This window comes from Thalassophryne amazonica, chromosome 1 (genome assembly GCF_902500255.1).
Source record: "Thalassophryne amazonica chromosome 1, fThaAma1.1, whole genome shotgun sequence".
Lineage (NCBI taxonomy): Eukaryota > Metazoa > Chordata > Actinopteri > Batrachoidiformes > Batrachoididae > Thalassophryne > Thalassophryne amazonica.
The window spans coordinates 11,854,812-11,882,659 of record NC_047103.1 but is presented as its reverse complement, the minus strand read 5'-3'; the positions used below and the strand labels follow the sequence as shown (position 1 = coordinate 11,882,659).

The 27,848-nt window shown below is 42.2% G+C and overlaps 1 protein-coding gene across 3 annotated transcripts; it reads right to left on the bottom strand.

Moving 5' to 3' along the window:
* Positions 1 to 362: 362 nt before the first annotated feature.
* pign (phosphatidylinositol glycan anchor biosynthesis, class N) lies at positions 363 to 27,848 on the bottom strand. Of its 3 annotated transcripts, none has more exons than XM_034163289.1 (28): positions 27,757 to 27,848; positions 26,317 to 26,575; positions 24,082 to 24,203; positions 23,891 to 23,989; positions 22,143 to 22,249; positions 21,748 to 21,872; positions 20,870 to 21,000; positions 20,651 to 20,770; positions 16,037 to 16,077; positions 15,827 to 15,886; positions 15,610 to 15,702; positions 15,417 to 15,472; positions 15,014 to 15,092; positions 14,727 to 14,909; positions 13,990 to 14,129; positions 13,758 to 13,857; positions 13,541 to 13,633; positions 10,735 to 10,826; positions 10,429 to 10,534; positions 10,233 to 10,341; positions 9,493 to 9,595; positions 9,296 to 9,410; positions 9,057 to 9,143; positions 7,972 to 8,027; positions 3,037 to 3,112; positions 2,881 to 2,954; positions 1,352 to 1,394; positions 363 to 1,232 (listed from the first exon to the last, which is right to left on the bottom strand). In XM_034163289.1, the coding sequence occupies exons 2-28, from the start codon at positions 26,541 to 26,543 to the stop codon at positions 1,056 to 1,058; spliced, it is 2,814 nt and encodes a 937-aa protein (XP_034019180.1). In that variant the 5' UTR covers positions 26,544 to 26,575; positions 27,757 to 27,848; the 3' UTR covers positions 363 to 1,055. The 3 variants fall into 3 exon arrangements, with proteins under 3 accessions (XP_034019180.1, XP_034019334.1, XP_034019261.1); XM_034163443.1 differs by having other exon boundaries at positions 9,308 to 9,410; XM_034163370.1 differs by having other exon boundaries at positions 26,317 to 26,578; positions 27,757 to 27,847.

Sequence of the window (27,848 nt, the reverse complement as noted above, 5' to 3'; positions counted from 1 at the left end):
GGATTACTGTAACCAAAACGTCCGCTGGCACAGTGACACAAAGTCCAGCAAACATTTCCCTTTATGACATTTGTGTTTCCCACGTGTTTATTACAGTTTTAGTGGCACAACGAATCATATTAACATGAAAGAAAACCTCTGTGAAAATAAGTGTCACATACTTTACATTCTCTTCAAAAAAATCAGCACCTTCAGCTCTGAAGTAATACACTCATTCTCATTTTGGATTCATTTTTTCACTCCAGTTCCAGAAGAACCAACAGCTCATCGACAGTGGACTTGGAATGACTTTGTGGAGGCTGAACATGCAGGTGGGTAAGGTAAGCGGCTAACTGTGCAATTGTTTTTTTTTTTTGTTTTTGCAGTCACTGAGGCAAACAGGTGCATGTTTACCTCTGTAGTGATCCTCGCTATGGTACCACATACTTGGAATGACATTTTCACCTGTTCTTTGGCAACATGAAGGCGTTTACTGGATGGTGTAGTGGTTTAGCTCATTATGGTGTTTCCATCCTACATAAGTAACACTGTTTTTGCCCAGGTGAAAGGACAAATCCAAAAACGTCAAAAAAAAAAAAAAAAAAAAAAAATCAAGCCCAAGTTAAAAATGTTGGAGCTCCCCTTTAATAGCGCAGGACTTGTTATTAAGACCTGAAGCAAAATGTAATCCTTTGTATTCCTGATCGAACGTTTTGCGCAGATCCTTTTCTTTCCATCATCTGCTCTCCTTTTCACAGATCTCTAAGCTGTATCCCTCTTCAATCCCACTTCTTCCATTTCCATCACCAAGAATTTGTTGACCTTAGAGCTGTGGATCGCACAGACACCTGTGTGGGGTGTTACTGACCCTAACCAACGTCTGACCCACAAACTTACACCTGTCCTCTCCTTGACGAGGTCTCCGGAGTATCTACTGGTGCTGATGCAACTTTGGTAAGTCTGTTACACACATCTACAGCTCGTAAATTTCTGAGACACACAAGGGTAAAAAGACAAACAAAAAACTAGAAATAAATATTCAAGTTTTCTTTTAAACTGCACATGTCCACTCGTATTTAGGGGAAGTGCATCTTGGGTTTCCTGCAGAGGTAGAGTCTGAATGAGGTGAGAGTGTGTGTGAGCACACTGAGCAGCATCACGAAGATGGTCATGGACATCACGATGACATAGTGACTGATGCTGGTGCCGATGTCCAGCCAGCTGCCGTAGTCCTGGACCAGGAAGAAGAAGTGCTGAGGACAGAACAGACTCACATTGTGATTCACAAGAAAAAAAAAAAATTTTAAGGATGTATACACAGAGTGCAGTGTAATTCATGTGTAACATTTCAAAATGACAGGAAGCGCCTTACCAGGGCCATGGCATCAGAGATAACAAGGACAATGAGGAACAAACTGCAAAGAGAGAAGAAGAAAAGAAGGCAGGAAGGAAATTATTATCCAAGACATCTTTAAGTGAAGTAGCATTTATTTTGCGTAGAACGTGAACTACACTACACTACAGTGGTGGCACAGAAAAGAAACAAATACTATAGATTTGCTCACAAAATGATTAATTCCCTGATGCCACACGAGTTACATGAATGTATCATGTACAAATGGTAGTAAATCTTTTGTGCTGAAACACCTGAATTACCGTATTTTCCAGAGTATAAGTCACGTTGCTTTTACTAGTCTGGGTCCGTTTACACTATGACATGAAGTGGCAGACACTTTCTCAAAAATCACTGTGAAGCACCATAGAAGGTTCACTCCAGGGGCACCCATTTCCTGTCTTTAATGCAGGTCGGCGTAGATTAACGGAGGCCACGCTGTACTGGCGTGGCTTGACTTTTGGCGACGGTCCACTGATGCACAACAGAACATAGTTCACCTCTCATTATTGGAGGGCAGGTGCACTGGTAGTGCAACGTCACGGAGTAGTAGTGTAGCATGGCGGCACTTATCATTGACTCAACGTTTGTGACGCCAGGTGACGTACGCAGCCTATACGTATAAACTCAACATTAACTCTGTAAGTGCGTCACTCGCTACAAGTGCATCATCAACACAAGTTCTACACACCTAAGGGATCCAGAGGAGGTGGTGCATCCAGTCAAGCCTCCCACGCAGCAGTAACATGTACTGGCGGTATAGTGGTAGCGAAGCTCAACTCTTGCTGGTGTTTTAGTATGAACGTCAAAGATTTTAAACGTGTTAAAAAATTTTCTGGGACCACAACAAACATCAGCATTGTCGGACTGATGTCCACTTAGATCCTGTGGAGTCTAGTGGACCTCGGCACTGGTCGATGTTAATCAACTTTTCACTCTCTGTCAAAAAAGGCCGGGCTAATCCTCAGAGAGTGAATGGGTCACACTCTGCTGCGACTTATATGCCAAAAAATCAAACATCTATTAATAATAATAATAGTCAAAATTACTATTTATTTGGACTTTCCCAAGGATCAAAGCACAAAACAAAGCAAACTCTAATAATAAAGGAATAAATGCCAATAATAAAAAGTACACAACAGCAATGCACAAAATTCCCAAATTGCAGAGCTGACTATACAGGGAAAAAAAAAGGTGTGACTTATATATGGATTTTCTTAACAGGTGTGACTTACACTCTGGAAAATGAGGTAAACTGGTCATCCTCTGTGCTGAACAGCTCAACTAGTTTGTTTGTATATGTAATTGACAAATACAGTTTAAAAACCTCCATAAAAACATAACACCAATTATATTCCTTCATGCACATCTTCACATGGTGTGAATCCATTGGTGTCATATTTCACTGAATCTGATCACAGATCTCTCGTTAACCTTGTACAGTGGTTTTGAGGGTTTGGCACTCTAATAAGTATCCTCCTAGTTTGAAGTCACGAGTCTCCTGTTACCTTCTAGACGAGAGCTGCGTTGCAACCTGGATGGTCTCAAATGTACACATCACTATGATGAATGGAATAATGACCTGGAACAACAAAAAGCCATTTAATCGGGTCATATTATTACATGAATAACTTCATAACAGATATTAAAATGTGGAGCCAAACCTTCCACATCATCAGCCCGCCCATGATGAAGGGGTTGAAGACAGTGACAAAGCAATAAACAGACGCTGGATCAAAACTAATTGAACATGTTGAGAAAGAAGACAAAACAATTAATGAGACAAAACATCATTAATCACTCAGTGTAGTAATCTTGGGTGGTGAGGATGGTCTTGAGCGATGCGATATAAATGAGCAATCAAGGGTACAAAGAATTCAAGATAAATTTTGGATCCAGCTGAGGCGTTGTAGTACTGATCAGACTGCACAGTGGTTTATGTAGTGTTAAAGTGTTTACTGTGTTCTTAATATGGAGTTTCAGCTGCTTTGATGATAAAATGCTGTTATTGTGATGCACGTTCAGGAAATCGAGTCATCGGCAGGAGCTTAACACATTTCACTTCCTGTGTGCAGAAGAAATGAAAGAACTGTCCAAAGCAGCAGCTGTGCCATTTTTGTTTTCAGTGTAAAACTGCACAGGCTGACCCTGAACAATAATCGTGGAAACCCTGCAAACTCAACTCAAACTTTGGAAGCACATTTAAAACAATGGCAGTTGACCAAAGTGCTGGACAATAAAAATGAGCACCAGGTTACACCCAAAAATTAGTACATTAAAAAAAAGTTAAAAACAACAATCAAATTACAGCAGACAATAAAAGAATAAAAATAGAATGAAAGAAAATAAAAATGCACTAGCTCATTTGGGAAACGCCATAGTTTTTAAAGAAGATTTACAGACATAACAGGAAGTCAAGTAGTCGTGCAGATACAGCCACCCATCACGCTGCCCGTGTGGTTTTAGTTTACTAACTGTATGAGACAGCAGAAACCAGTGAGTGGAGAAGTTTTGTTCAAGTCTGGGACCCTGAAGTGAGCAAGACTGAAATATCAAGTGCAATTCAGTGACTGTGACCTTTAACCCAAAAAACCATACACTTCTTGGGGACACCATGTCTAGTGGCCCATTCACACTCTGGTGATCAGCCTGGTTTTTGGTGACGGAAAGTGAAAAGTTGATTAACCATCGCCAAGGTCCACCAGACTCAGGAGGAGCTTAGTTGATGTCGCTCGCGCAAGGCTGTTGTTTTCAACAAGCTTAAAATCTGTCGACATTCATGTGTAAACGCCGGCAGAAATACTGTTACTGCCCCATTCCCCTCTGCCGGCCTCTGCTGGCCAACCTCGGAGTCTTGACTGGATGCACCACCTCCTTCAGACTGCATGGGTGTGAAAAAATATAAAGGAATATGCAGAACCTGCCTCGACGACGCACCAGTAGCATGTGACCTGAGTTACGTCAAGTTAATACATGGCACATCAAATGATGTCTCAAACGCTGAGTCTAAGATCAACTCCGCCAAGCTATGCTACAGCTTTGCGAAGTACACTGCCAAAGCACCCACCCTAAGATGGCAAAAGTTGATTGACGTCCAATAGTAAGTCACTGGACCATCACCAAATGTTGCCTTCTGCTAAGCTATGTCGACCTGCAAAGGATGAATGCTGCAAAAATGGAAAGTTCATAGGATGAATATTTTTTGTGAAATTTGCAATTTTAGCTAACCAGTAAACAATGGACATTGTACTGTAATGCACCATGTGACTTCGGGGTTTTGGGGCTTTAAATGTTTTTCATGTTAGTTTAACAGTGTTGTTAGTGTTATTGATTTGTGTTTTTGTAGTTCAACTGGCTTAGTCAGTTTAGTTAAATGTCATGTTGTCGTTACCATGAGTGAATAGAGTTTTGCTTTTGATTTCTTCTGCCACGTCTCTGTTTGTGCACAGGTAAAAATTAAAAGCACCTGCTTTCAGCAGAATACAGAAAAACAAAAAGGTCTTCATGTGTGCAACTGTGGAGAGCTAACATTTGCCGTTTGGTATGCTTATGTATTTTGGGTCAAGGATGAACAGCGCCAAAACGGAACGTTGATAGGACTAATATTTTTGGAGAAACTATGGATATTATCTAACGTTGCTAATTACATTCTAGACTAACATGCCATTCCAGCAGGGGTGGGAAATCATCTTTATGTTAGAAGCATAAGTGTATGTGTGCATGATTTTATTTAGTATGTTCAATATAAGTACATAATATAATTGTAAATATGTTAAAAATACATTGATCAGAATCAAAATAGCTTTTATTCGCCAAGTATCCACAGAATACCAGGAATTTGACTTCGGTTTGCGCTGCACTCTCTCTGTACGGCATGTATAAATGGATGACCCAAGAAAGTGAAAACACTTGTTTCCACTGTGGTCCATTTAAAAATCTAATGGCAAAATAGAAGTAATAATACGAATACTAACAATAATAATAATAATAAGTGTGTATATGATAACAAGAACCTAAAAAATTTCTAGATACATTACGAGAGTAAATTAACATTTATAAATTACATAATTAACAGGAAATAAAAGAGTTTAGTTCCTCTTCTAAAAATTGGTGAGGTCTAAGGTTATAAAAACATTCTGGACTCACACGCCATTCCAACTCATTATACAAGCTTTGCTTAATTTATTACCACCCTTGAAAAATGTCACCTACCTAGTTTAGAAACACGATCCAATCTAGAGCCCGCAGATCCACACGGACAACGTGCTAGTTTATTTTAATTGCAATGTAAGAAAAACATGAATAAAATCCTACTTCCATGTCTTAACATTTTTAAGACTTTTTAAATTAAGAAATTCAATGCATTTTATACCTCTATTCCACAAAGTGCCATTCTTTCCCGTTTCATCCTGAATAACAAATTGGGGCATGTTTTGAAGCATCATAGTAACTTTTTGATCCATCTTTTGTCAATCTTGAACAAACGGTATACGCAGTAGTTACGGCCATCATCGGCACCAGTTTTGAAATCTGGTGGGAAAGTTTTGAGCTGTTCAAAAAATTTCATCCCGATTCACCAAACTGTTGGTAATGCGTAGTAACTTCTGGATGTTGGTAGTCTGAACAGCTTCAATCATGTTCAAACATCTTTAATGGCCCCTTCACACATAGTGCGAATTTGGTCGATTTGCGCAGAAAGTGCGTATGAAGCAGGAATCGTGTGCAAAACGTATAATTTCGTAGCTGCGTCCAACACCTCGTACACCTGTTGCTACAACTGTTTGCACACAGCAGCGGCTGAAAGACAGAGTGTGCGCTGTGCAACCCTAGCAAATGTGGAGATGTCTGGAGTTCTACTTGATGTTGACATGTCCTGTCTCAGGACTTATGTCCTTTTTTTTTTGTCCTTTTTTTAACTGTGATGTGAGAGTTTGAGCAGAGAACAAGGAACTAACGCCTGCAGCCAGACTTTTTTTCCTTTTAATTGTTCACATGTGCGCACGTGAACGAACGTCCATGAGTGGACTAGAGATGTCCGGACTTTTTACTGGATATTTCTGGCAATCAGTCTGCATTTTTTTTTTCTTCAGCGTGTAGTTTTTACTGCATTAAGTACACGGTATAAAAACAATCCTGCGTGATTTATACTGCGGGAACAATGGAACACAGCAGGAATCATAAATTGGCTTTGAGTCACGCCGGGTAATGCCTCTTTGCCCAGAGTTACGCCTTTTTGCCCCAACTTGCGCTGGAACCACTTCCTTTCTGCGTCTAGCACAGGACGCCAAAAAAATTAAACAGGTTTAATTTTTCGGCGCCCGACTTGCTTCCTCCTTTGCGCCCTCGCACTGTTGTGGCGCCGAGCTGCATCGTCTCGGCACTGAGTTGCTTCCACGCAGCATCGTCATAATGACGCACGGCGCAACTGGGAGCAACCGGGAGCACCCCCGGTGTGAAAGGGGCTTTACACCGCTCATTTGGCTCTTACAAAATGTGTGGCTATTCACACACGACAGCAGTCAGCAGAGAATCACTGTCGAGCTGGATGTGAAATTTGTCTAAGTGCCCCACGACTGTGAAACTGCCGAGTGCACATGTGGTGTGCCAGAGTGTCACCTCCCCCCCATAACGCGTGTGTTTCGTGCACTCCCCCCTCCCACACAATACATCTGTGCATGTGGTTTGCTGCGCAATGTGTAACCACATCATGCAGCTGCTGTGAAAAGCTGTTGTGTTCCTGCGTGCACAAAACCGTCGCAGCATGTATGTTTAAATTTTGTATTTATTTTTTCTTCACAGCACCTGCAGCTGCTGGCAGTGTGTTACCAAGTGCACGAACCATCGCACCGGCATCATGGACGACTTCCCATTGGCGTGATGTTTCGTGGTTCGATCATACGAGCCGTTTCGCCGTGAGTTGCCCTGGAGTTGTACGTATTCGCACTATGTGTGAAGGGGCGTTGTCCAAGTGAGTACAGCTTGAAACTTGTTTGATTGTGTTCCATCGGGGTAAAAATGAAGCAAAAGCAGCATTGAGGACGCAGCTTTACTTTAGTTTGAGTGGTTGCCAGGTATGAACTTTATAAGCCAGCCAGTTGCCAGGTCTGTACTTTAGAAGCCAGCCTTATAGGAGGCAAGGTGAAGTAAGATGTTTCATCCCGTTTCTGCACTTTTTCTGTTTCAGTATCAAATGGTGCTCTTTGGAATAGGGGTGTTAAGAGTTTTTTAAGCATCTGCGGGAATCCTGAGTTTACACGGCTGATTAGAAATCACTTTGATTTGTAGGTGGGACAACCCAAGTTCAGAGTCCCCAGGTAACTTTGAATTTCAGTCTATTGCTATAAAGGCTCAGTATAATGTCGTCCAGAAGAGACTAGCTGGTCTTCGATGTATAATGTAGATCTATGTTTGCACACATCACTTCTTCCTTCCTGTGTTGAGCTTTTCTTAGTATTAGTGTAAACACTGTCAGTATGGACGGCACATGTCTCATTTATAGTATCATACTGGGCATGACGATACCCAGAACACCTACAAACTCTTCCATGTAGACAACATGTTATTTCTATTTTTGGACATAAACACAAAAACATACGTACCTGTTAATGGAAGCGATGTTACCCGTGCCGAAGAAAGCTGTTACAATAAAAAATACCTGAAAAGAATAATTTGTCAAAGGAAATGTCCAAAGTTATTGGAGTTATTTGTGAATAGGAGACACCAGAGACTGTTACGATAACGTGAGGGGCAAAAACAGAACACTCATGCACGTGTCATGTGTGAGAATCTTTACAAAATTGCGTTAGACTCAAATGTAAAGGGTGTTTTCTTTCACTGCGCTCAGTATGTGTTCTCAGTATAATCTGTTGCAAAACATATTTCACACTTGTATCATTGATTATTTATATGTGGTGTACATGACAAACCCGCACAAGAGGGAAACTACATCGAAAGTAAAAATTTGTTCCAACTTGAAAGGCACAAAGGTGCCAACCAGTGAATGTAAGATCAGAAGAAGCCAAGTATTTGTGCTGGAGACCCTCCTGTCCTGTGCACTAACAGCATTTTCTGTATATTCGTTTTGTGAAGTGTTTCTGTGAATTGTTCTGCAATTTAAGTCTGTAAGGTCACCCCATTGAGTCTGGTCTGCTCGAGGTTTCTTCCTCAGAGGGAGTTTTTCCTTACCACTGTTGCTCTGGGGGTTAGTAAGGTTAGCTCTTACTTGTGTAAAGCGCCTTAAAGCAACTCTGTTGTGATTTGGCGCTATATAAATGAAAAAAAATAAAAAAAATAAAAAAATAAAAACAAACAGTCACATCAAGGCTAGGCTAATGCCAATAACATACATGTGTCAGAATTTCCAAAATTGTGCAATTCTCTAAAACAAGAATAAATAAAGCACAAACATAGGATTATGTCAGGCATCTTGTTTGCATTAAAAACAGTTTGAAATTCTATACGAGCGGAGCTCGTATAACTGAGCTAATGATAGCGCTAATGCTAGCAATGATTAACAATAGGTGCAGGAACCGCAGGGTAAGAAAGACTTGCACAGCCCAATGCAGAGTGGACACGAGCAAAACAATGTGAATACACATTATTTATGAAACTATTTATCATTATAGGTTCCAAAGATACACACACACACGCATGTGCGCACACATAAGCGTGTAAAAAAGGATACAAAGAAATACGATCTTCTGACGTCATCCAGCTTCAGTTGTCGGACTTTGGAGATGTTGATGTTTTCAGCAAAGTCCATAGTAGACAGCTAGGATTAAAAAAAGAAAGAAAAAACACTTCAGGAGAAAAAAGTCCCTCCAGATAACAATCGGTCAGTGGTTAGAACATTTGTCTCTATTGCAGGTTTTGGTTTGTTGGGGAAATATATCTGTATCTTCTTTTTTCCCCGTCATGTGAAACCTGCAGGTTTACCTCGTGCCTCCCACCGACGCCTTGAGCGAGCACAGCTGTCTGTTCAATGTGGATCCATGCAAACATCAGCCAAGACAACACGGGTGGAAACAATGCCTCAGTCCTGTTCAGAAGAAAACATTTTTGTTTGTACGATGATGAAACGCAGCGTGAAGACACGGTGCCGCTGACGCACATCGCCTTACCCGGTGCTGAGCAGGAGGTACGTGGCCGTGAGAGAGAGGAGGACACTGAGGAGACGATGGAAAAGACGAGTGGAACTCAACAGAGGGACCACCAGAGAAGATCCTAAACAGAGATGAGACAAACCGGCACAGACACAACAGACCAACCACAAACAAGTAAGTCAGTGAGGTAAGACGGAGTCGAGAACAAAACTGTGTTTTTCACAAAATCTGAATCAAACAGTATGTCTGACGGTCTCATGGTTTCACAGCTATCTTGTTCCATATATCAAAATGAACAGAGTATAGGTCCTACATACTCTGGTGCATCTTGTGTACAGAAAAATCATGTACTTGATGATAATAATAATGATTATAATAATTAATAATAATGATTATAATAACAATGATGATACTAATAATAATTATAATGGGGGTGGCTGAAAAGTTTTGATCTTGACCCAGAAAAAGTAGAGAGTGGTTCTCCATCTTTTTAGGGACTCTTTACGAAGCACACAATAAAGGATATAGCCACCTCGCCCGAATTATGGAAACTGGGACCTCCTCCTGGAGCCAGGCCTGGTGAGGGGAAGCTCATAGGCAAGTGCCTGGTGGCCAGGATTACAACCGCGGGACTCTGTCTGGCTCAGCCCGAAAAAACAACATGGCATCACCTCAATGTGGCCTCACCGCCCTCAAGGAGATGAAACAGTGAACGGGGGCAAATACCCACAAGGACTGGCATGCACACGTGCACGTACCTAACGTGGTCCAGCTGATGATCTGGTTGAGGAGTGGCAGACCCTGTTTCTGCTGCAGACTGGAGTGCGTGACAAAGGGCACAAATGTGCACACCGCCACATGGAACATCTGTTGAATTGGATTTTTTTGTTGTAATTAGCTTTTTTTTCTCACTTTAAACTGTGAAAACACACATGTATGATAACGTGCGCGGACCTGGATGAAGAACTGCAGCTTGTCACTGCGGTGCAGCGGCATCGTTTTATGAGTGGACCAGAGGAAACAGGCTGAGGTGAAGAAGGTGAGCAGACCTGCACAGATTCTGCATGAACACAGGTCAAGTGTTAGGACTCGTGCAACAGCGTCGTGCACAAAGGTGGATCGTTTGGTATCTTTAAAACCTGACATACAAACAAATACAACTCTTTATCAAACATAATACAGCAATATGACACGTATATGTTCTATTAACTCGTGATATTTTCAACCCTACTTCTGATAAATGCGATAGTAAGTACTCACACCAGATGCATGTTGGGCTCTCGACCCAGAATAGGCATCAGGGGGAATGCCGCCAAACACAGACAGCCCAGAAACCAGCTCACTGAATGGGGCTACACAGGACAACGGCTTCTTTTAGCTGCGTACTTTGTGACAATTCCTTAAAAAAGTGCATTTTGATGTCATGTGATTGCAATTTGTCCGGAATTAATGATACTGAAAATGTCCCATATTTTGTGCGTACTTCCTGAAGCGTACCGTTTGAATGTGAAATGTCAAGAATCATGGACTCTGATCACATTCTGTGAATTACATACATGGTTGAAAACATTCAAACTTAAATTTTCCTCAAAAATTCACATATTTTAATCAAATATCCACTCCATGTCCGTATCAATGTATTGACAAATAATAGTTACAAGAGACATTTGTTTTTATTCACTGTGATAAAAATGAGTCATCAGTTTACATATGCAAAGATGAATGGCTCATTAAACGTTGTTTAAGGTTCCAGAAGAAGACACAAAATTGATGGAATTGCTTGAAAAAGTTTCTGAATGACTAATCGGAATAATTGGGCACCGTAGGCTCGTTTGAGGGCCAGCGATAAAGGGGTTAAATGAAAGAGCATATGACACAAAACCTGTACTTCTGGGGAGAGCCCCATTATTATTATTCATATTAAATCTCACTAAAACTTACCGACACGACCTCTGCCATTTGCCTCGTCTTCCCTTCTCCACTGGGAACCAAAAAACATCTGCACTTTTCGCGACTGCTTCGGTGATTGCAACCGAAAACAAAACAGTTCACCATCTTTCCGTGTGAAGTGATGCTGTGTTTGTGTTGTGCAATGGCACGCTGTCCCCAGAAATGGTCAATTCCCGCAATATCACGCAGGGGTTCAAATGAGACTGCGCTGCCCCATTCAGGGTTAATTGGGGAACATTTATTTCAGGTTCTGTCTGAATCAGTGTCTTCCTGCATTTTATTAAATAACAAAATTAATAAATGAATTCACACTGTACTATCTGGTGCTATATTTGACAGTGTTGCACCCCACAGTGCAGCACTCTCTTGAATTTGTTGGTCCCAATGAACAAACAATCAGCTGTCATTAAATTTGGTTTTGTCAGTCATTAAAAACTTAATTTGCAGCAGGAATTTTAAAAAGAAGCATCATGCAGAATGCAAGTTCTCCATGTTCAAATATGTGTGGTTTTTTTAATGTCTGGTTTTTGGTTGGTTTGGACCCCTGCAAAACCCAAAGTCTTGAGCTTGATCCATACTCAAATGATCTTGACTTAGACTCGACATAGGTGATCCCTACAAGTTACCACCCGCAGAATCTCCATAATGCACACTGTTTTACTCTCTAGGTGTTTTGCTGTTATCAATCGTTCTACAATGAACATTTACCGTAAATAGAGACTCAGTGTTAAAAATCCCTGCAGGACACCAAACATGGAACAAATAATTCATTTTTGATGGAAATTCAGCTGCAGACTGAGTTCTTGTCCTGTTTTGTGTTTTGTTTTGTTTTTAATGGCAGTAAAAAGAAAAACTGGCAGTAGAATCATTATCTGAAGAAAAAAGGAAATGTTCTATTCACTGGGATCATTTTTTTTATTTTTTTAAAGTAGTACCATATTTTTTTTTATATGAAACACTGATGAAAGTTTGCATCTGCTCCAGAACAGAAGCCACTTAATTTTGTAACTCTGCTTTGACAGAGTGTGTTCAAATCAGTCATCTTCAGGTGGATCCATGAAATTTTAAACTTTGATAGGCACCTTGGCAGAGGTATAAACTCTGAGTGCCACTCTAAATTTAGTCCATTTCTCCACAATTTCACATGCTGCCAGTTTTTTAATGTAGTTCCTGAAGACCACATTCATCATGTTTCAACTGCAGATGGAAAAGATTACTGTTAGGACACATTTTTTTTTTCCACTTATAGCTTTCTTTTGTTTACTACAAAAGAAAGCTAGAAGAATTATTAGTAATAAACCATATCGTGAACCAACAAATCCATTGTCTGTTTACATATTTTAAAATTTTGGGACTTCATTGATTATATCATAATACAAATTATGTTTAAAGTAAAAAATTAACTTTTACCACAACATATCCAGGACCTGTTTAAAATGAGGGACTCCAGTTATAATTTCCGAGGAACATTATTATATTATATAAGAAATCAAAGATTCGAATTACTGTAAAAAGTCACTGTATTTCTGTTAAAGGTGTAAATATTTGGAATAAGTGTCCTGATAACATTAACCCCTTAACGCCTGAATTTACATAACTGTATATAAAAAAAATGTTTTGTGTGTGTTTTTGCCTTTAAGTAGATGGTAAATAATGTTGAGATTATTAATTTCACTTTTGCACAAAAAATAAATAGTAATTTTGGTATTTTGGTAATGACTTTGTGTTATAATGTTATAATAATAATAATAATAATAATGGTATATTGCAAATTTGCGACAACAGGCATACTGGTCAATTTGGTATGTTGCATATTTGAGTCAAATATTGTAGCATATATGCGACAATAGGCGTTAAGGGGTTAAATCATTTGGTAACGTGGTTGGCTTTAAAAGGCTCAATAAAAATTATTTAATTACTTGTTATAGCATGATGAGTTAGGTTAGGTTACAGTAAAAACTAAACTATTCTTTATTTTTTCTGTCTTTACCTCAAATTTGTGTGGAGTCAAAAGCAGTTTCAAAGTTTCACAGATTATTCAAAAGCATTTAATTTCCCCCAAAATTGTGAATCACAAATTTCAATGTCCTTTCCAGGTGAAGTGTGCCCTCTTTACCTTGTCCTTTAAATGAAGCCCAGACAGGAAGGGCCAGAGAGAGAGCGCCACCAGGCCGACTGTCAGCGTGGCCCTATGGAAGAAACTCACCACCTGGGGGCAGCAAAGGTAAACTCAAACACAGCACATGGTCTGAGCATTTTGTAAAGCATATGTGGAGATCATTTTAAAAAGTTCAACAGGAACTTTGCATCAGAGTACTGAGGCAAAAACATACCAACAGTTCAAGTCCAAACACCACGAGAAAACAATATCCAAAACATTTCCACAGTGGCAGCGACATCGCCGAGTGGATCCCATCCGTCAGGGTCCCCGATCTAAAACAATCATTAATGACATTATTCTCTGATGAAAAACATCCAAAAATGTGTTCACTCAGAGACGACACTAAAAAGAAGCTCTGGTTCCGTCTGTGTACACGGATGTGTTTCACAGCCTGTAAGACTCACTCTTTAAAAACACAGTACCACACAGGAACGGGCAGCAGACAGTAAATATAGTAGGTGAAGGGACTCTTTTGAACGAGCAGGAAGACGACCATTACCACCGACAGACACGTGCACAGCCTCAACAGGATACAGGGAGAAACCTGCACATGCACACACAAAAACAAGATGACAAACTGAAGAATTTTACACAAGACAGACTACAGTCCTCTTACAATTAAACCCAATTCAAGACTGGCATCAGATTTGACAGTTATATTTAAAACAATTATTGACCACTGAGAGATGACGCACAAGTTGAATCATCTTGTCAGAATAACAGATGTCAAATTGTGCAAATGAAAATATTAAATATTTTTAAAAACTGGGTTGCACAGCATTTCTCACTTGACTTTCATTGTGTAGTCAGGCATGCAAATAAGTGGTGCTCGGGTGCTTGTGCGTGCTAAAAATTAATGACTTGCAGCAGAAAACACAGAAGGAAGGGCTTCTCAGGAGGAAAGTGATGATGACAAAGTGAAGGAAAACCACTTTGATCTGTGTTTTCTGCTGCAAATCATTAATTTTTAGCATGCATTTGTGTTGTCCTTCACAAAACTTTCATGCCACAGTCCTGTGTCCCTGTAACATAGAGGGAACCCTGCATTTTTATAGTTTTGTTTAGTTTTTTTGGTGAATTCAACATTTGGATGCAAAAGAAGGCGGGGGGAGGGGGGGGGGGGTTTACTGTGTGTCTTCACCTGTTTGGTAAAGCTGGGGTGTCTGTTGTGAGTCACGTGGGTCTTCAGTATAACTACAACAACATACGAGGTCCAGCCCACAAATCCCAGCACCACACTGCACCCCAGGAAAAACCTGTCGTAGACGTGGTAGTAGACAAGACCCTCCAGGGCACGAGAGATCAGAGACTGACACAGAGAGATCTGAACAAGTAAAACACAAAATCACAGCTGAGATTAAATACACGGTGTGAGAAAATTCCAATATGTTCACTATCGAGGTAGAAATATTTCCCACAGATACTCACAGCGTCCTCGTACTTCTGCAGCAGAATCAGTCGTCTGGTGTTAAGGAGGAATTCAGACACTTTAGACTCTGTCAATAATCTGGAAACAAACACACACACAGAAAAGTAATAAAAATCAAGGAAATTCTGTTAATATATACACTCACTAAAGTGTACATCAAAGTTACACAACCACTAAACTGTGCAAAGCTTCCTGCTTTATTTAGACCAACAACAGATCAATTTAGAAATGTTTTCTGCATATTTCTCTACAAAAACTCCCTCACTTGTATCTGGAGTTGCTGTAAACTTTGCACACGGCACAAACTGAGCAGAACATGATCCTGGCATAAATACAGTTGGATACAGTGACCACTGAGAGAATTTCAGCACGTTTTTGTGTGTGTGTGTGTGTGTGTCTTACGGGTACGGTGTGAAAAGAAAAGACAAGGTCGTGTCCTTTTTCTGGCTCATTTTAGTCTGGACAAAACACAAAGAGGTGGACTGTTATTTTAAAGCACTTTACAACAAATCTTTTGAACTGTGAGCTGTATTTGAAGATAATATGAAATGATATTTTATTGGCTGATTAAAACCTAAACTTCACACTGTTGCACCTTAAACTGCTCCAGTATTTGAACTGCGTTGGTGTACATGCTCTCTGCCTTGAAGTGGTCGCTGTTATTAAGATAAAGAAGAGGTAACACACCCTGAAAAGACATGCACACATATATACAGGTCATTGTAAAAATTTTTAAAATGATTATTAGTTACACATCACAAAAAAAACCATAAAATGACCATAATATTTTTTATTTAATTCTATGAACGTACGACAGAGTTGACAGGAATGGGCACACCAATGAGAGAAGCCATGAGTGGAGCGACGTCAGCCTTCGGGAAGCAACAGAAGAAGAATATGATTCCACATTGTTGTTATATTGTATTTATTTTGTTGTTACTGCATATTGTTCTATTGCTGCTGTCACCGCACTAATTAACGAGTGTGTGAGTCATTAATAAGTACAAGCCTGTCGGTCTCACCTGACTGACATCCACCCTTCGGAGGTGCTCCAGGTTCCACTCTGAAACAGTCCAAAAAAAATAAATAAATAAAATAATATATATATATATATATATATATATATATATATATATATATATATATATATATATATATATATATATATATATTAAATATCATAACTGAACGACTAGACTTGAAATAAGCCACATACAGTAGTGTTCAGAATAATAGTAGTGCTATGTGACTAAAAAGATTAATCCAGATTTTGAGTATATTTCTTACTGTTACACTGGAAACAAGGTACAGTCACTTGCCCAGTTCCGGCTCATTGCCAGTTCCGGATCACTGCTGTAGTATTTGCACCGGTGTTTCTCGTAATCAGCACAAATAAGCTAATACTTGGTACCAATGGAAAGATTGATGTCTTGTCTACAAACGGTCACAAGCTCGACTGGATCCAGCCATCCTTGTGATCAGCAGAGGAATCAAAACATTCCGGTGTCTGCGGTGTGCGCGCTTTTTCTAACTCACTCATTCCTGCAAGTTTTAAAGTAACGATCTCTAAAATGTAGCAAAGGTGAGCTAGCCATTCAGTGTTTTTGGTTCTAGAGTGGGAAAATACTTAATTACTTGGGTAGAAAATGTCAGTGTGTTATGTCTTACTGTTTAATTGCTGCGCGCATTTATCTCTGACACAAAAATTTGCCGGTTGCGGATCACTGAAGCAGGCGCCTCGTGTTGCCTTGTGAGCCTTGTGGACTTTGGGGGTCATCTCAAAATCACGAATGGGCATGAATGTGGGGGCTTTTACTTTTTAATTCGGGAGAAATCTCACCTCCACACTTCATTTTTTGCTCGTAAAAACGTATAACGGCGCTTTTCGAAACAAAGTAAATTCTCATTTAATAAGTATAATTTCTATCATTTTGTGTTCAAAACACATTCTCGGGCACAGTGTGTATCATTCTGCATTAGAAGGGCTCCAGCCAGATGCCAGGAATGCCCCCAAAGTGAAGCAGAGTGTCGTGATCCGGAACCGGCAAAAGTGATCCATTTCTGGCAAATGTTTGCACCACACATAATGCGGCTTCACACTTTAAGTAGAAGCGCTACTCCACCCACACTTTTTCAGCTAAATAACATCCAAATACCCAATACAACATTAAAGGACATTCAGTGGCATTATGGCTCCGTATAGCGGGATTTTAAAAAAGGTGATCTGGAACTGGGCAACCGTCTGTACCAGTAGATTCAGTAGATTCTCACAAATCCAACAAGACCAAGCATTCATGATATGCACACTCTTAAGGCTATGAAACTGGGCTATTAGTAAAAAAAAAAAAGTAGAAAAGGGGGTGTTCACAATAATAGTAGTGTGGCATTCAGTCAGTGAGTTCGTTAATTTTGTGGAACAAACAGGTGTGAATCAGGTGTCCCCTATTTAAGGATGAAGCCAGCACCTGTTGAACATGCTTTTCTCTTTGAAAGCCTGAGGAAAATGGGATGTTCAAGACAATGTTCAGAAGAACAGCGAAGTTTGATTAAAAAGTTGATTGGAGAGGGGAAAACTTATAAGCAGGTGCAAAAAATTATAGGCTGTTCATCTACAATGCTCTCCAATGCTTTAAAATGGACAAAAAAAAACAGAGATGTGTGGAAGAAAATGGAAAGCAACCACCAAATGGATAGAAGAATAACCAGAATGGCAAAGGCTCACCCAAAGACAGTCTGGAGTTACCTTAAGTGCTGTGACAGTTAGAAGATGCCTGTGTGAAGCTAATTTATTTGCAAGAATCCCCCGCAAAGTCCCTCTGTTAAATAAAAGACATGTGTAGAAGAGGTTACAATTTGCCAAGAACACATCAACTGGCCTAAAGAGAAATGGAGGAATATTTTGTGGACTGATGAGAGTAAAATCGTTCTTTTTGGGTCCAAGGGCCACAGACAGTTTGTGAGATGACCCCCCAACTCTGAATTCAAGCCACAGTTCACAGTGAAGACAGTGAAACATGGTGGTGCAAGCATCATGATATGGGCATGTTTCTCCTACTATGGTGTTGGGCCTATATATCGCATACCAGGTATTATGGATCAGTTTGGATATGTCAAAATACTTGAAGAGGTCATGTTGCCTTATGCTGAAGAGGACATGACCTTGAAATGGGTGTTTCAATAAGACAATGACCCCAAGTACACTAGTAAACGAGCAAAATCTTGGTTCCAAACCAACAAAATTAATGCCTCGCAGATGTGAAGAAATCATGAAAAACTGTGGTTATACAACTAAATACTAGTTTAGTGATTCACAGGATTGCTAAAAAAGCAGTTTGAACATTATAGTTTTGAGTTTGTAGCGTCAACAGCAAATGCTACTATTATTGTGAACACCCCCTTTTCTACTTTTTTTTTTTTTTTACTAATAGCCCACTTTCATAGCCTTAAGAATGTGCATATCATGAATGCTTGGTCTTGTTGGATTTGTGAGAATCTACTGAATCTACTGGTACCTTGTTTCCCCATGTAACAATAAGAAATATACTCAAAATCTGGATTAATCTTTTTAGTCACATAGCACTACTATTATTCTGAACACTACTGTACATACTCTTGGATGGACAGAAACTTGCTCTAACAAGTTGTCTTTCAATGTTAAATGGGATGGAGTCACCCATCTGAATATTTGATGTACAAGTCTCATTTTCAGAGTTAGGGTCAAAAGTTAACACTCAGGCCATGTGTTTAAAGATGTACTTATCGAGACTACTGTACAAAAGGTATGTACACAGAAGTGGAACCGAAATGTCAGCACGTCTTGCGGCTGCATGGGATACCTTCGGACATCGTCTCAGATCGTGGTCCCCAGTTCTCTTCACAGGTGTGGAAGAGTTTCTGCAAGGAGCTGGGGGCCACCGTGAGTCTCTCGTCCGGGTACCACCCCAGACCAACGGCCAGGCAGAGCGGGCCAACCAGGAGTTGGAGCAGGCCCTTCGGTGTGTCACCTCCGCACATCCGGCGGCCTGGAGTCACCATCTGGCCTGGATCGAGTATGCCCACAACAGCCAAGTTTCGTCTGCTACCGGCCTCTCCCCTTTTGAGGTGTGTTTGGGGTACCAGCCCCCATTGTTCCCGCTGGTGGAGGGAGAGGTCGGTGTGCCCTCGGTCCAGGCCCACCTCAGGAGATGTCGCCGGGTGTGGCGGACCGCCCGCTCTGCCCTGTTGAAGGCCCGTACGAGGGCCAAGTCCCATGCGGACCGCCGACGGTCCCCGGCCCCCACGTACCAGCCCGGGCAGGAGGTGTGGCTGTCAACAAAGGATATCCCCCTCTGTGTGGACTCAACCAAGTTGAAGGACAGATACATCGGACCATTCCCTATCCTCAAGATCATCAACCCGGCCGCAGTGAAGCTCCGTCTCCCGGCTTCGCTGCGGATCCACCCTGTCTTCCACGTGTCCCGTCTCAAACCGCACCACACCTCGCCCCTCTGTACACCTGGACCCACGCCGCCTCCTGCCCGGCTCATCGACGGGGAACCTGCTTGGACGGTCCGCAGGCTCCTGGACGTCCGTCGTAAGGGCCGGGGGTTCCAATATCTGGTGGACTGGGAGGGGTATGGACCTGAAGAACGCTCCTGGGTGAAGAGGAGCTTCATCCTGGACCCGGCCCTCCTGGCCGATTTCTACAGACGTCACCCGGACAAGCCCGGTCGGGCGCCAGGAGGCGCCCGTTGAGGGGGGGGTCCTGTTGTGTGGGCCGCTGAAGAGGAGGTACTGCTGGCCCACCACCACCAGAGGGCGCCCTGCTTGGAGTGCGGGCTCCAAGCACGAGAGGGCGCCAGACCCAGAGGAAGTGACAGCTGTCACTCATCACACCAGCTGTCACTCATCTACACCAGTACTTAAGCCGGACTGCAACTCCACCTCCCCGCCGAGAAATCGACTACCGAGAGGTAACTTCTCTGCTGACTCATATCGTTGAGTATTTCTGAACTTCTGTTGCAGCCGGTATCCTGTGGTGTTCGCCCTTATCTGGGGAATTGGCGTGTGGCGTGACGACGACGACTGCGCTACAGATAAGTGGTTACACAAGGAGCTGCACGAGTGTGGTGATTCGGAGGGTGGAGGTCCTCCTCCTGACTGTGTACAGACTGTAGACCACTGAGTGTAAGGACTTACACTCATTCATCTTGTCTCTGCTTTTTGCCAGCAGTACCAGGTTCGACAGCCGAAGACAGAGGTCACCTGGGGACTCGGAACTTGGCGGCTCCGGTGTTCTTCAGACCGTTGGTGGTGGAGGCCGTGTGGGACGCGGCCTCTCTCTCGTCGGGGTCTTCTATCTTCGAGCCTGCCCACACGTCACCTGGTGTTAATTGACTTTGCAATTTCTGTATATTCAGTTGTGTATTGTCACAACATTAAATTGTTACCTTTTGGCTTACTCATTGTCCATTCATTTGCGCCCCCTGTTGTGGGTCCGTGCTACGACACCTTCCCAACAGTCCCGACAATAAAAAATTCATAAAATGTGGCTGACCTGATTATTGATTCACATCTTTCGTGACTGATTCCCATTGATCAATGCATTGTAACACACTGAACCTTTCCCCCAGTGAACACAGTATGTGAGTTTGTACCTTGGAGATATCCGTCGTTGTATATTTGAGGTTCAGTGACCCTTTGAGGATAATGAACTCCGGCACCCCACACGACTATAGGGGTGAGAGTCTCAGAAGGATGACCTGCACCGTGGGAACCTGGAGACCGGAATACTGAGACTATGTAAAGTGAACCTATAACAGTCATTTTAACTTTTGTATTAGAACAGGAAGTAAAAAGTAAAAGTAAAGTCTTACCCCAGTTGGTCATGCCGTGATCAGAGGTAAACACATAGGCCGTTCTACCATCATAACCATAGAAGTCTTCCATTACAGACACTGCATCAGAGATGCCAGAGTCCACCAGACCAATATTATCCAAGTATTCCCTGACGAAAAAAGTGAAAACCAAATAGGAAGTGGCAGTTTGTAAACAGCACATTCATGTATGTCATGATACATGTGCGGTTAACATACACAGTACCGTTCAAAACCTTTAGATGCATTAAAATAAGCCTATCCTTTACCCAAAAAAAGCACAAAATGTGTTGTTAATGAGCCATCATGTTCAAAAGATAAATTCATTTATCCTGAATAATAATCAACTTTACACACTTAACATTATGACTGGTTCATATTATATTCTGACTACAACACCACTGGATAATGAACACTGTCCCTGGACATTTTGCCTGTATTTACATTTTCTCATTTTATGTAATAGTCTAGATAAAAATTCCAATGCCATTTCTTCACATCATCTTCATGCCTCCATTGATATATCAAGGACGAGCTACTTTTCTGCTCTCATTCTCATCATTTCTTCTTCTTCTTCTTAATGTGACACTTTGATTCACTTTCTCCACATCATTCAACGTTTCCTCATTTTCTTTATTCGTCAGCTCCTCAAAGTCCTTCCTCTACTTTGTGCTGGCTTGTATGCATATTTCCATCTGTACTGTTAATCATTCTAACCTGCTGCACATCCTTTCCCGATCAGTTGTTCTGTCTGACCAATTGGTAAATGTCCTTTTCTACTTCCTTAGATCTGGTGTTGTTGAACCCTCTAGTGGCTGAGTTTGGTTGTAAATTTGAAAATGATATATTTGACATGGAGGAAAGCGTATCATACTCACTGTGACATTGGTCTGTGTGCATGTCCGTTTGTGTCGAGGCCCAACAGATGGAGAAAGAAGACATTCTGATCTGTGAGCAGTTTGGCCCTCAGACTGGAGTTAGACTTTGCTGACTGAAAGAAAGACTGACACAGAGAGAATATAGATAGATAAAACCAAGAAATGATGGCGCACATATTCACTGATAGCAGCAGTAGATTTTGGTATAAACATAAAGCCATTTCTAAGAGGACTTTGACCTTGGAAATTTTTTCCAAGGTATAAATTTGTGGAATTGGAAACTAGTGTTGGCTGACGTTTGTACTCTGTGAGTGCGGTGCTCTAGTTTTTTGTTGTTTTTTTTGTTTTTTATGAATACAAATAAATCTTTAGAATTGGTACTTTTGCTGCCGTACTTTGACTTGAGTGAACACCCAGGTGTCCAGTCTGGAGGCATCTGTAGAGGCAAAGTCCACCTCCTCTGCTGGGTACGTGTACGAGGTCACGTGATTTCCACTGGCACCTGAAAGATGAACTTCATTAGAAAATCAACTTTTAACACTCACTCACTCATCTTCAACCACTTACTCCAATTAAGGTTCACGGGGTGCTGGAGCCTATCCCAGCAGTCATAGGGCGTGAGGTGGGGTTCACCCTGGACAGGACACCAGACAGACAAATACATTCACACCCGCCCACACACCTAAGGACAATTTAAAGTTTCCAGTCCATCTAACCTGCATGTCTTTGGTTTGTGGAGAAAGCTGGAGCACCCGGAGGAAAACCACGCAAACACGGGGAGAACATACAAACTCCACACACAAAGACCACAGGTGGGAATCAATCCCATGACCTTCTTGCTGTGAGGCAACAGTGTTAACCACTAATCCACCGTGCTGCCCAAACTTTTAATATGTTGCTCAGAAATAATCAACCAAAAAACCCTGCAAGGAATAAAAAGCGATGATTAAACATTAAATGACATTGTGTTTACTTGATTTGACTTCTCACCTTTTTTCCCCTCTTTCAGATTAAAAAGAATATTTTTAAATTATATAAAGAAGTCTGTTTGAGCAGCCGGTCTGCTCTCTGTAAGCCTGATCACATCAGATCTCAGAAGCTAAGCAGAGCAGGATCTGGTTAGTACTTGGATGGGAGACCTCTTTGGAACACCAGCGGCTGTGTGTGTTTCTCCAGGTAAAACTGGAGTTGCGTCAGGAAGGGCATCCGGCGTAAAACTTGTGCCAATTCCAAATGCGGATCTGGTTGTATCCGCTGTGGCGACCCCGAACAAAAACCGGAAGCAGATGAATGAACAACAACATACAATATAAATAAGTCTGTTTTCTTTTTTCTTTTGATTTGATGTTAGTCTGATATACTCTCCAAATGAAAAGCAAATGAAATATGAGCTCTCTTTTCAAACCTTAGTAGAAAAATAAGTCCAATATTATAGAATGAAACCAAAGATCAAAACCTGTTTTCAGGCCCAAACATTTGTTTGAGAAATAAAAATAAAATGTTTTCCTATAAATAATTATGATGGCTTTTAGAACTAACGAATTTAATTTTAACGATTAACCTACAAGGTTGGACACATAAGAAATTATTAACAGTGACTGACCAGTATTTCACAGTTCCTCTGATCGCGCCTCTGCGTCCTGGCGCCGCTCCGCTGTAGCGTCTTTTTCCACTGAAGGCCTCAGTGCAGGTGTCTTCTTCCGAGTGAAGAACATAGTTATGGGTAGTTGTTGGCGCTCTTTTCTTCTTCTGGGCGAGAAGATTCTTATAAACAAATTTGGCAAGCTGACCGCATTCTGTACTGTACAGGAGACACGGCACGGAGGAGACTGATTGACAATGGTGTACAGTCCCTTAGCCAATCAGGATGCAGAACACAATGCGTGTGCTCTCCCTTAGCCAATCGCGGTGATGCCGACCACTGCCACGACCGGCCCGCCTGACGAGAATGCAGAACACAATGCGCTGTAAAAAAAAAAAAAGCATGCAAAATTGCACTAAAAAAATCCGCGAAACTGCGAGGGCGCGAAAGGTGAACCACGTTATAGTTAGGGACCACTGTAGTTTGAAAGAAATATGTAAAGTGCTTTTTTTCCCTTTTGTTGTTTTTTTAATGTCTTATGTTTGCGGGTTTCTTGTGTACCTTTGGCAAACATGAGCAGAATGTCGGGGCTGCCCCAGCACCACGTGTGTCTGCTCTCATTAAATACAGAGTCAAACTCCACAGGATTCTCCTTCCAACCTGAACACACACCCAAAGAGTTGGTAAGTCTGCAGTCATGCACACACTCCACTTAAAGAGCCTGAATCTGTCACCTCGTCTTCGATGTTTACCTTTGGCAACAGCGCTGACGTCCTCGTAGAAGCCAGCGATGAGGGCGACGTGTCCGGGTCGAGACTCTGTGGGCACACGTGTGTGTGAGATCCCCCAGGTGCCCTGCTCCTCCATGATATGTCTAATAACCAGACACACAAATCTTACACTGTCACACACCAGCACAGCACAGGCAGAAACACAAACCGCCTCCTGCTCTGAATTAATTAACAGAATTACTTTTCAATCAATAGACGATTCTTTATTTCTTTGTTGGTGATTTCAAAGTGAAAAATCCACAGTGATGCTGTTCGTCAATGTCACCCACCACCGGCATCAATCAAAGTTCATATTTTCTAAAATACAGTCCGTCAGAGGTCAAACATGTCTTCTATAAGTGTCAATGTACAGTATAAACAGCAGTGCACTGCAAACCCACACTTCTGCTACACCCCAAATGCATCCATCCATTTTCTTCCGCTTTATCCAGAGTCAGGTCGCGGGGGCAGCAGCTCAAGCAAAGCCGCCCAGACCTCCCGATCCACACACACCTCCCCCAGCTCCTTCAGGGGAACCCCGAGGCGTTCCCAAGCCAGTCGAGAGACGTAGTCCCTCCAGCTTGTCCTGGGTCTTCCCCGGGGCCTCCTCCCAATGGGACGTGCCCAGGAACACCTCTCCAGCTAGGCGTCCAGGGGGCATATGGAAAAGATGCCCGAGCCACCTCAGCTGGCTCCTTTCGACGTGGAGGAGCAGCGGCTCAACTCCGAGCTCCTCACCCTATCTCTAAGGGAGCACCCAGCCACCCTGTGGAGGAAACTCATCTCGGCCGCTTGTACTCGCAATCTCATTCTTTCATGAGCCAAATCTCATGACCATAGGTGAGGGTTGGAACATAGATCGATTGGTAAATCTAGAGCCTTGTCCCCCTGCTCAGCTCTCTCTTCACCACGACGGTCCGATACAGCAACTGCATCACTGCAGACGCTGCACCGATCCGTCTGTCGATTTCACGCTCCATCTGTCCCTCGCTCGTGAACAAGACCCCGAGATACTTAAACTCCTCCACTTGAGGCAAGGACACTCCACCAACCTGAAGAGGGCAAGGCACCTTTTTTCGGTTGAGAACCATGGCCTCGGATTTGGAGGTGCTGATTTTCATCCCGGACGCTTCACACTCGGCTGCAAATCGCCCCAGTGCACGCTGAAGGTCCTGATTTGACAAAGCCAACAGAACCACATCGTCCGCAAACAGCAGAGATGAGATTCTGTGGTTCCCAAACCGGACCCCTCTACACCCTGGCTGCGCCTATAAATTCTGTCCATAAAAGTAATGAACAGAACCGGTGACAAAGGGCAGCCCTGGTGGAGGCCAATGTGCACTGGAAACAGGTTTGACTTACTACCGGCAATACGAACCAAGCTCCTGCTGCGGTTGTACAGGGACCCCGTACTCCCGGAGCACCCCCACAGGGTGCCCCAAGGGACACGGTCGAACGCCTTCTCCAGATCCACAAAGCACATGGACTGGTTGGGCAAACTCCCATGAACCCTTGAGCACCCGATGGAGTGTGTAGAGCTGGTCCAGTGTGCCGTGACCATGACGAAAACCACACTGCTCCTCCTGAATCCGAGGTTCGACTATGGGTCGAATTATCCTCTCCAGTACTCTGGAATAGACCTTACCGGGGAGGCTGAGGCGTGTGATCCCCTTATAGTTGGAACACAGCCTCCGGTCCCCCATCTAAAACAGAGGGACCACCACCCCAGTCTGCCAATCCAGAGACACTGTCCCCGACCGCCACATGATGTTGCTGAGGCGTGTCAACCAAGACAGTCCCACAACATCCAGAAACTTAAGGTACTCAGGACAGATTTTATCCACCCCAGGAGCCTTGCCACCGAGGAGCTTTCTGACCACCTCGGTGACTTGGCCTGGGTGATGGATGAGTTCGCCTCTGAGTCCCCAGTCTCTGCTTTTGCTTCACACTATCAGTGTTAACACTGATAGTGTGAAGATTATTCTGAATGGCATCTTTGAAATCTATATTTATTGATTTATGTGTCATGTTCAGGTACACCCTTTCCACAAATCCGTTTTGAATTTGTACCAGTGCAGACATCCTGTGAGCAGCTCCATCAAAGACGACTTTGAAATTATACAATTCATCACTAGAACAGGGGAAAAACATTACAGAAATATCTAGTGGAAAAACAATGAGTTTCACAAAACCTCTGCTCTGTGTGAGGACTCGTACCTCAGATAAGGGGCCCTGGATGATCCGTTGGGCAAAAGTGTGAAGAAGCTGTCTGCTCTTAAACCATCAGCCACCATTAACACCACCCTGGAGGCAGGGGGGGCCAGTGGCATGGTGTGGGGGGCCATGCTGTGGACCAGCGGAGAGGTGAAGTAGATGTCAAAGATGGAGAAGAAGAAGACCACGTGGACTATCAGTCCAACAAGGAATAAGGTGACCATCCCCATGAGGGGAATTATGCATTAGCACCACCTAGAGGCTGCTGACAAATCCAGTCAGCATGAAGACAGAAGAAAAACGATGAATATACTTGACAAGAAATAAACAATGGCGACATTGGCTAAGAAGACATATAGTTTCAGCTTCAGAAATATTTGGATGAAGTTTTGGTTCTTTCAGCTTCCTACCACAGGGAGGCAGAAAACAAATATGAAAACCACAGGCTTATTATATCCAATTTGGTTAACACTGTAGAAATGTATAAGGTACCAGAACTAACTGGACAAAACTATGCTTCCCTGGCAGATGTGTGTTATTCCATTGCTACTTTGATTTACGTCTTTTACATGCCCCTTGGAATGAAATCAGTCTCAAATAATGAGTGAAACAATGTATCCAACAAACGTGAAGATGCTGAAGGCCTCACAAGCTTCTGTGACTGTTCTGACAATAACTTCACACTGTTGCTTCAGTCATCACAGCTTTATGGATAAGAGATAATATCTATACAGATCAAGTTAACAGTGTACTCAATTCTGTACTTCGTAGATGCTGTTGCCAATTTTTAGGGGAAAAAAACTTTTCAGGGTCATGATTATGAAATGTATTTCCATCTAAATATAGTTGCAGGCTAAATATAAGCTGCGCATTCAAATGATCTTTTGTTCTTGATTTGATCTTGTGTTTACATTTACATTATTTTATTTTCTCTCTGCATTGGAACTCTCTCTCTCTTTTTCTCTCTGACCTGATATGAAGTATACTGATACTCTATATCACATCAAAGTGACCGGTAACCAGAATTTAATAATTGTCCTCATTATATGCCTTGGGATGGATTATCCCACCTGCTTGTCTGTGATTTTTCTTAGAAGGAGACCCATAAAATAAATAGAAACATACTAAATGAGCTGCTGTCCCCTTCCACAACCATTTTTTGCTACTTTTGTGCAGTAAGCAGCAATCAGATCGTTTAGAAACTTTACGCTGCGAATCCTCTTACACAAGATGGCGGCCAAAGCGACGACTTCCACTCTAACACATAATCACTACTTAAGCTCTATGTTGGTCAATTTAGCTGTTAGCCTACAAATGCTAACAGCGAATATGCAATACCAAGACTAGTCAAGCAGACTTGAAACTAAAATTAACGCTAGCCAGCGTACGATAATAACCACTACCTCAGGAAAAAATAATTTTTGTCAGAAACTTTTAACAAACCCAAAAAGCCTTTTGCCTGTTTTCACAGTTTATCGCTGTCCACCGCATACAAGAGAACGATATCGTTGTTTACTTCCGACTTTCTCGCGCAT

What these genes read in the sequence shown, in the direction of transcription:
- pign (XM_034163289.1), bottom strand. Translation starts at nt 26,543, where the DNA reads ATGGGGATGGTCACCTTATTCCTTGTTGGACTGATAGTCCACGTGGTC. An exon ending in GAGCCCAACATGCATCTGGT is followed by an intron (nt 10,535 to 10,734) that starts GTGAGTACTTAC and finishes GTGTTCATGCAG; the next exon opens with AATCTGTGCAGGTCTGCTCA. An exon ending in AACATCGCTTCCATTAACAG is followed by an intron (nt 3,113 to 7,971) that starts GTACGTATGTTT and finishes ATGTTCAATTAG; the next exon opens with TTTTGATCCAGCGTCTGTTT.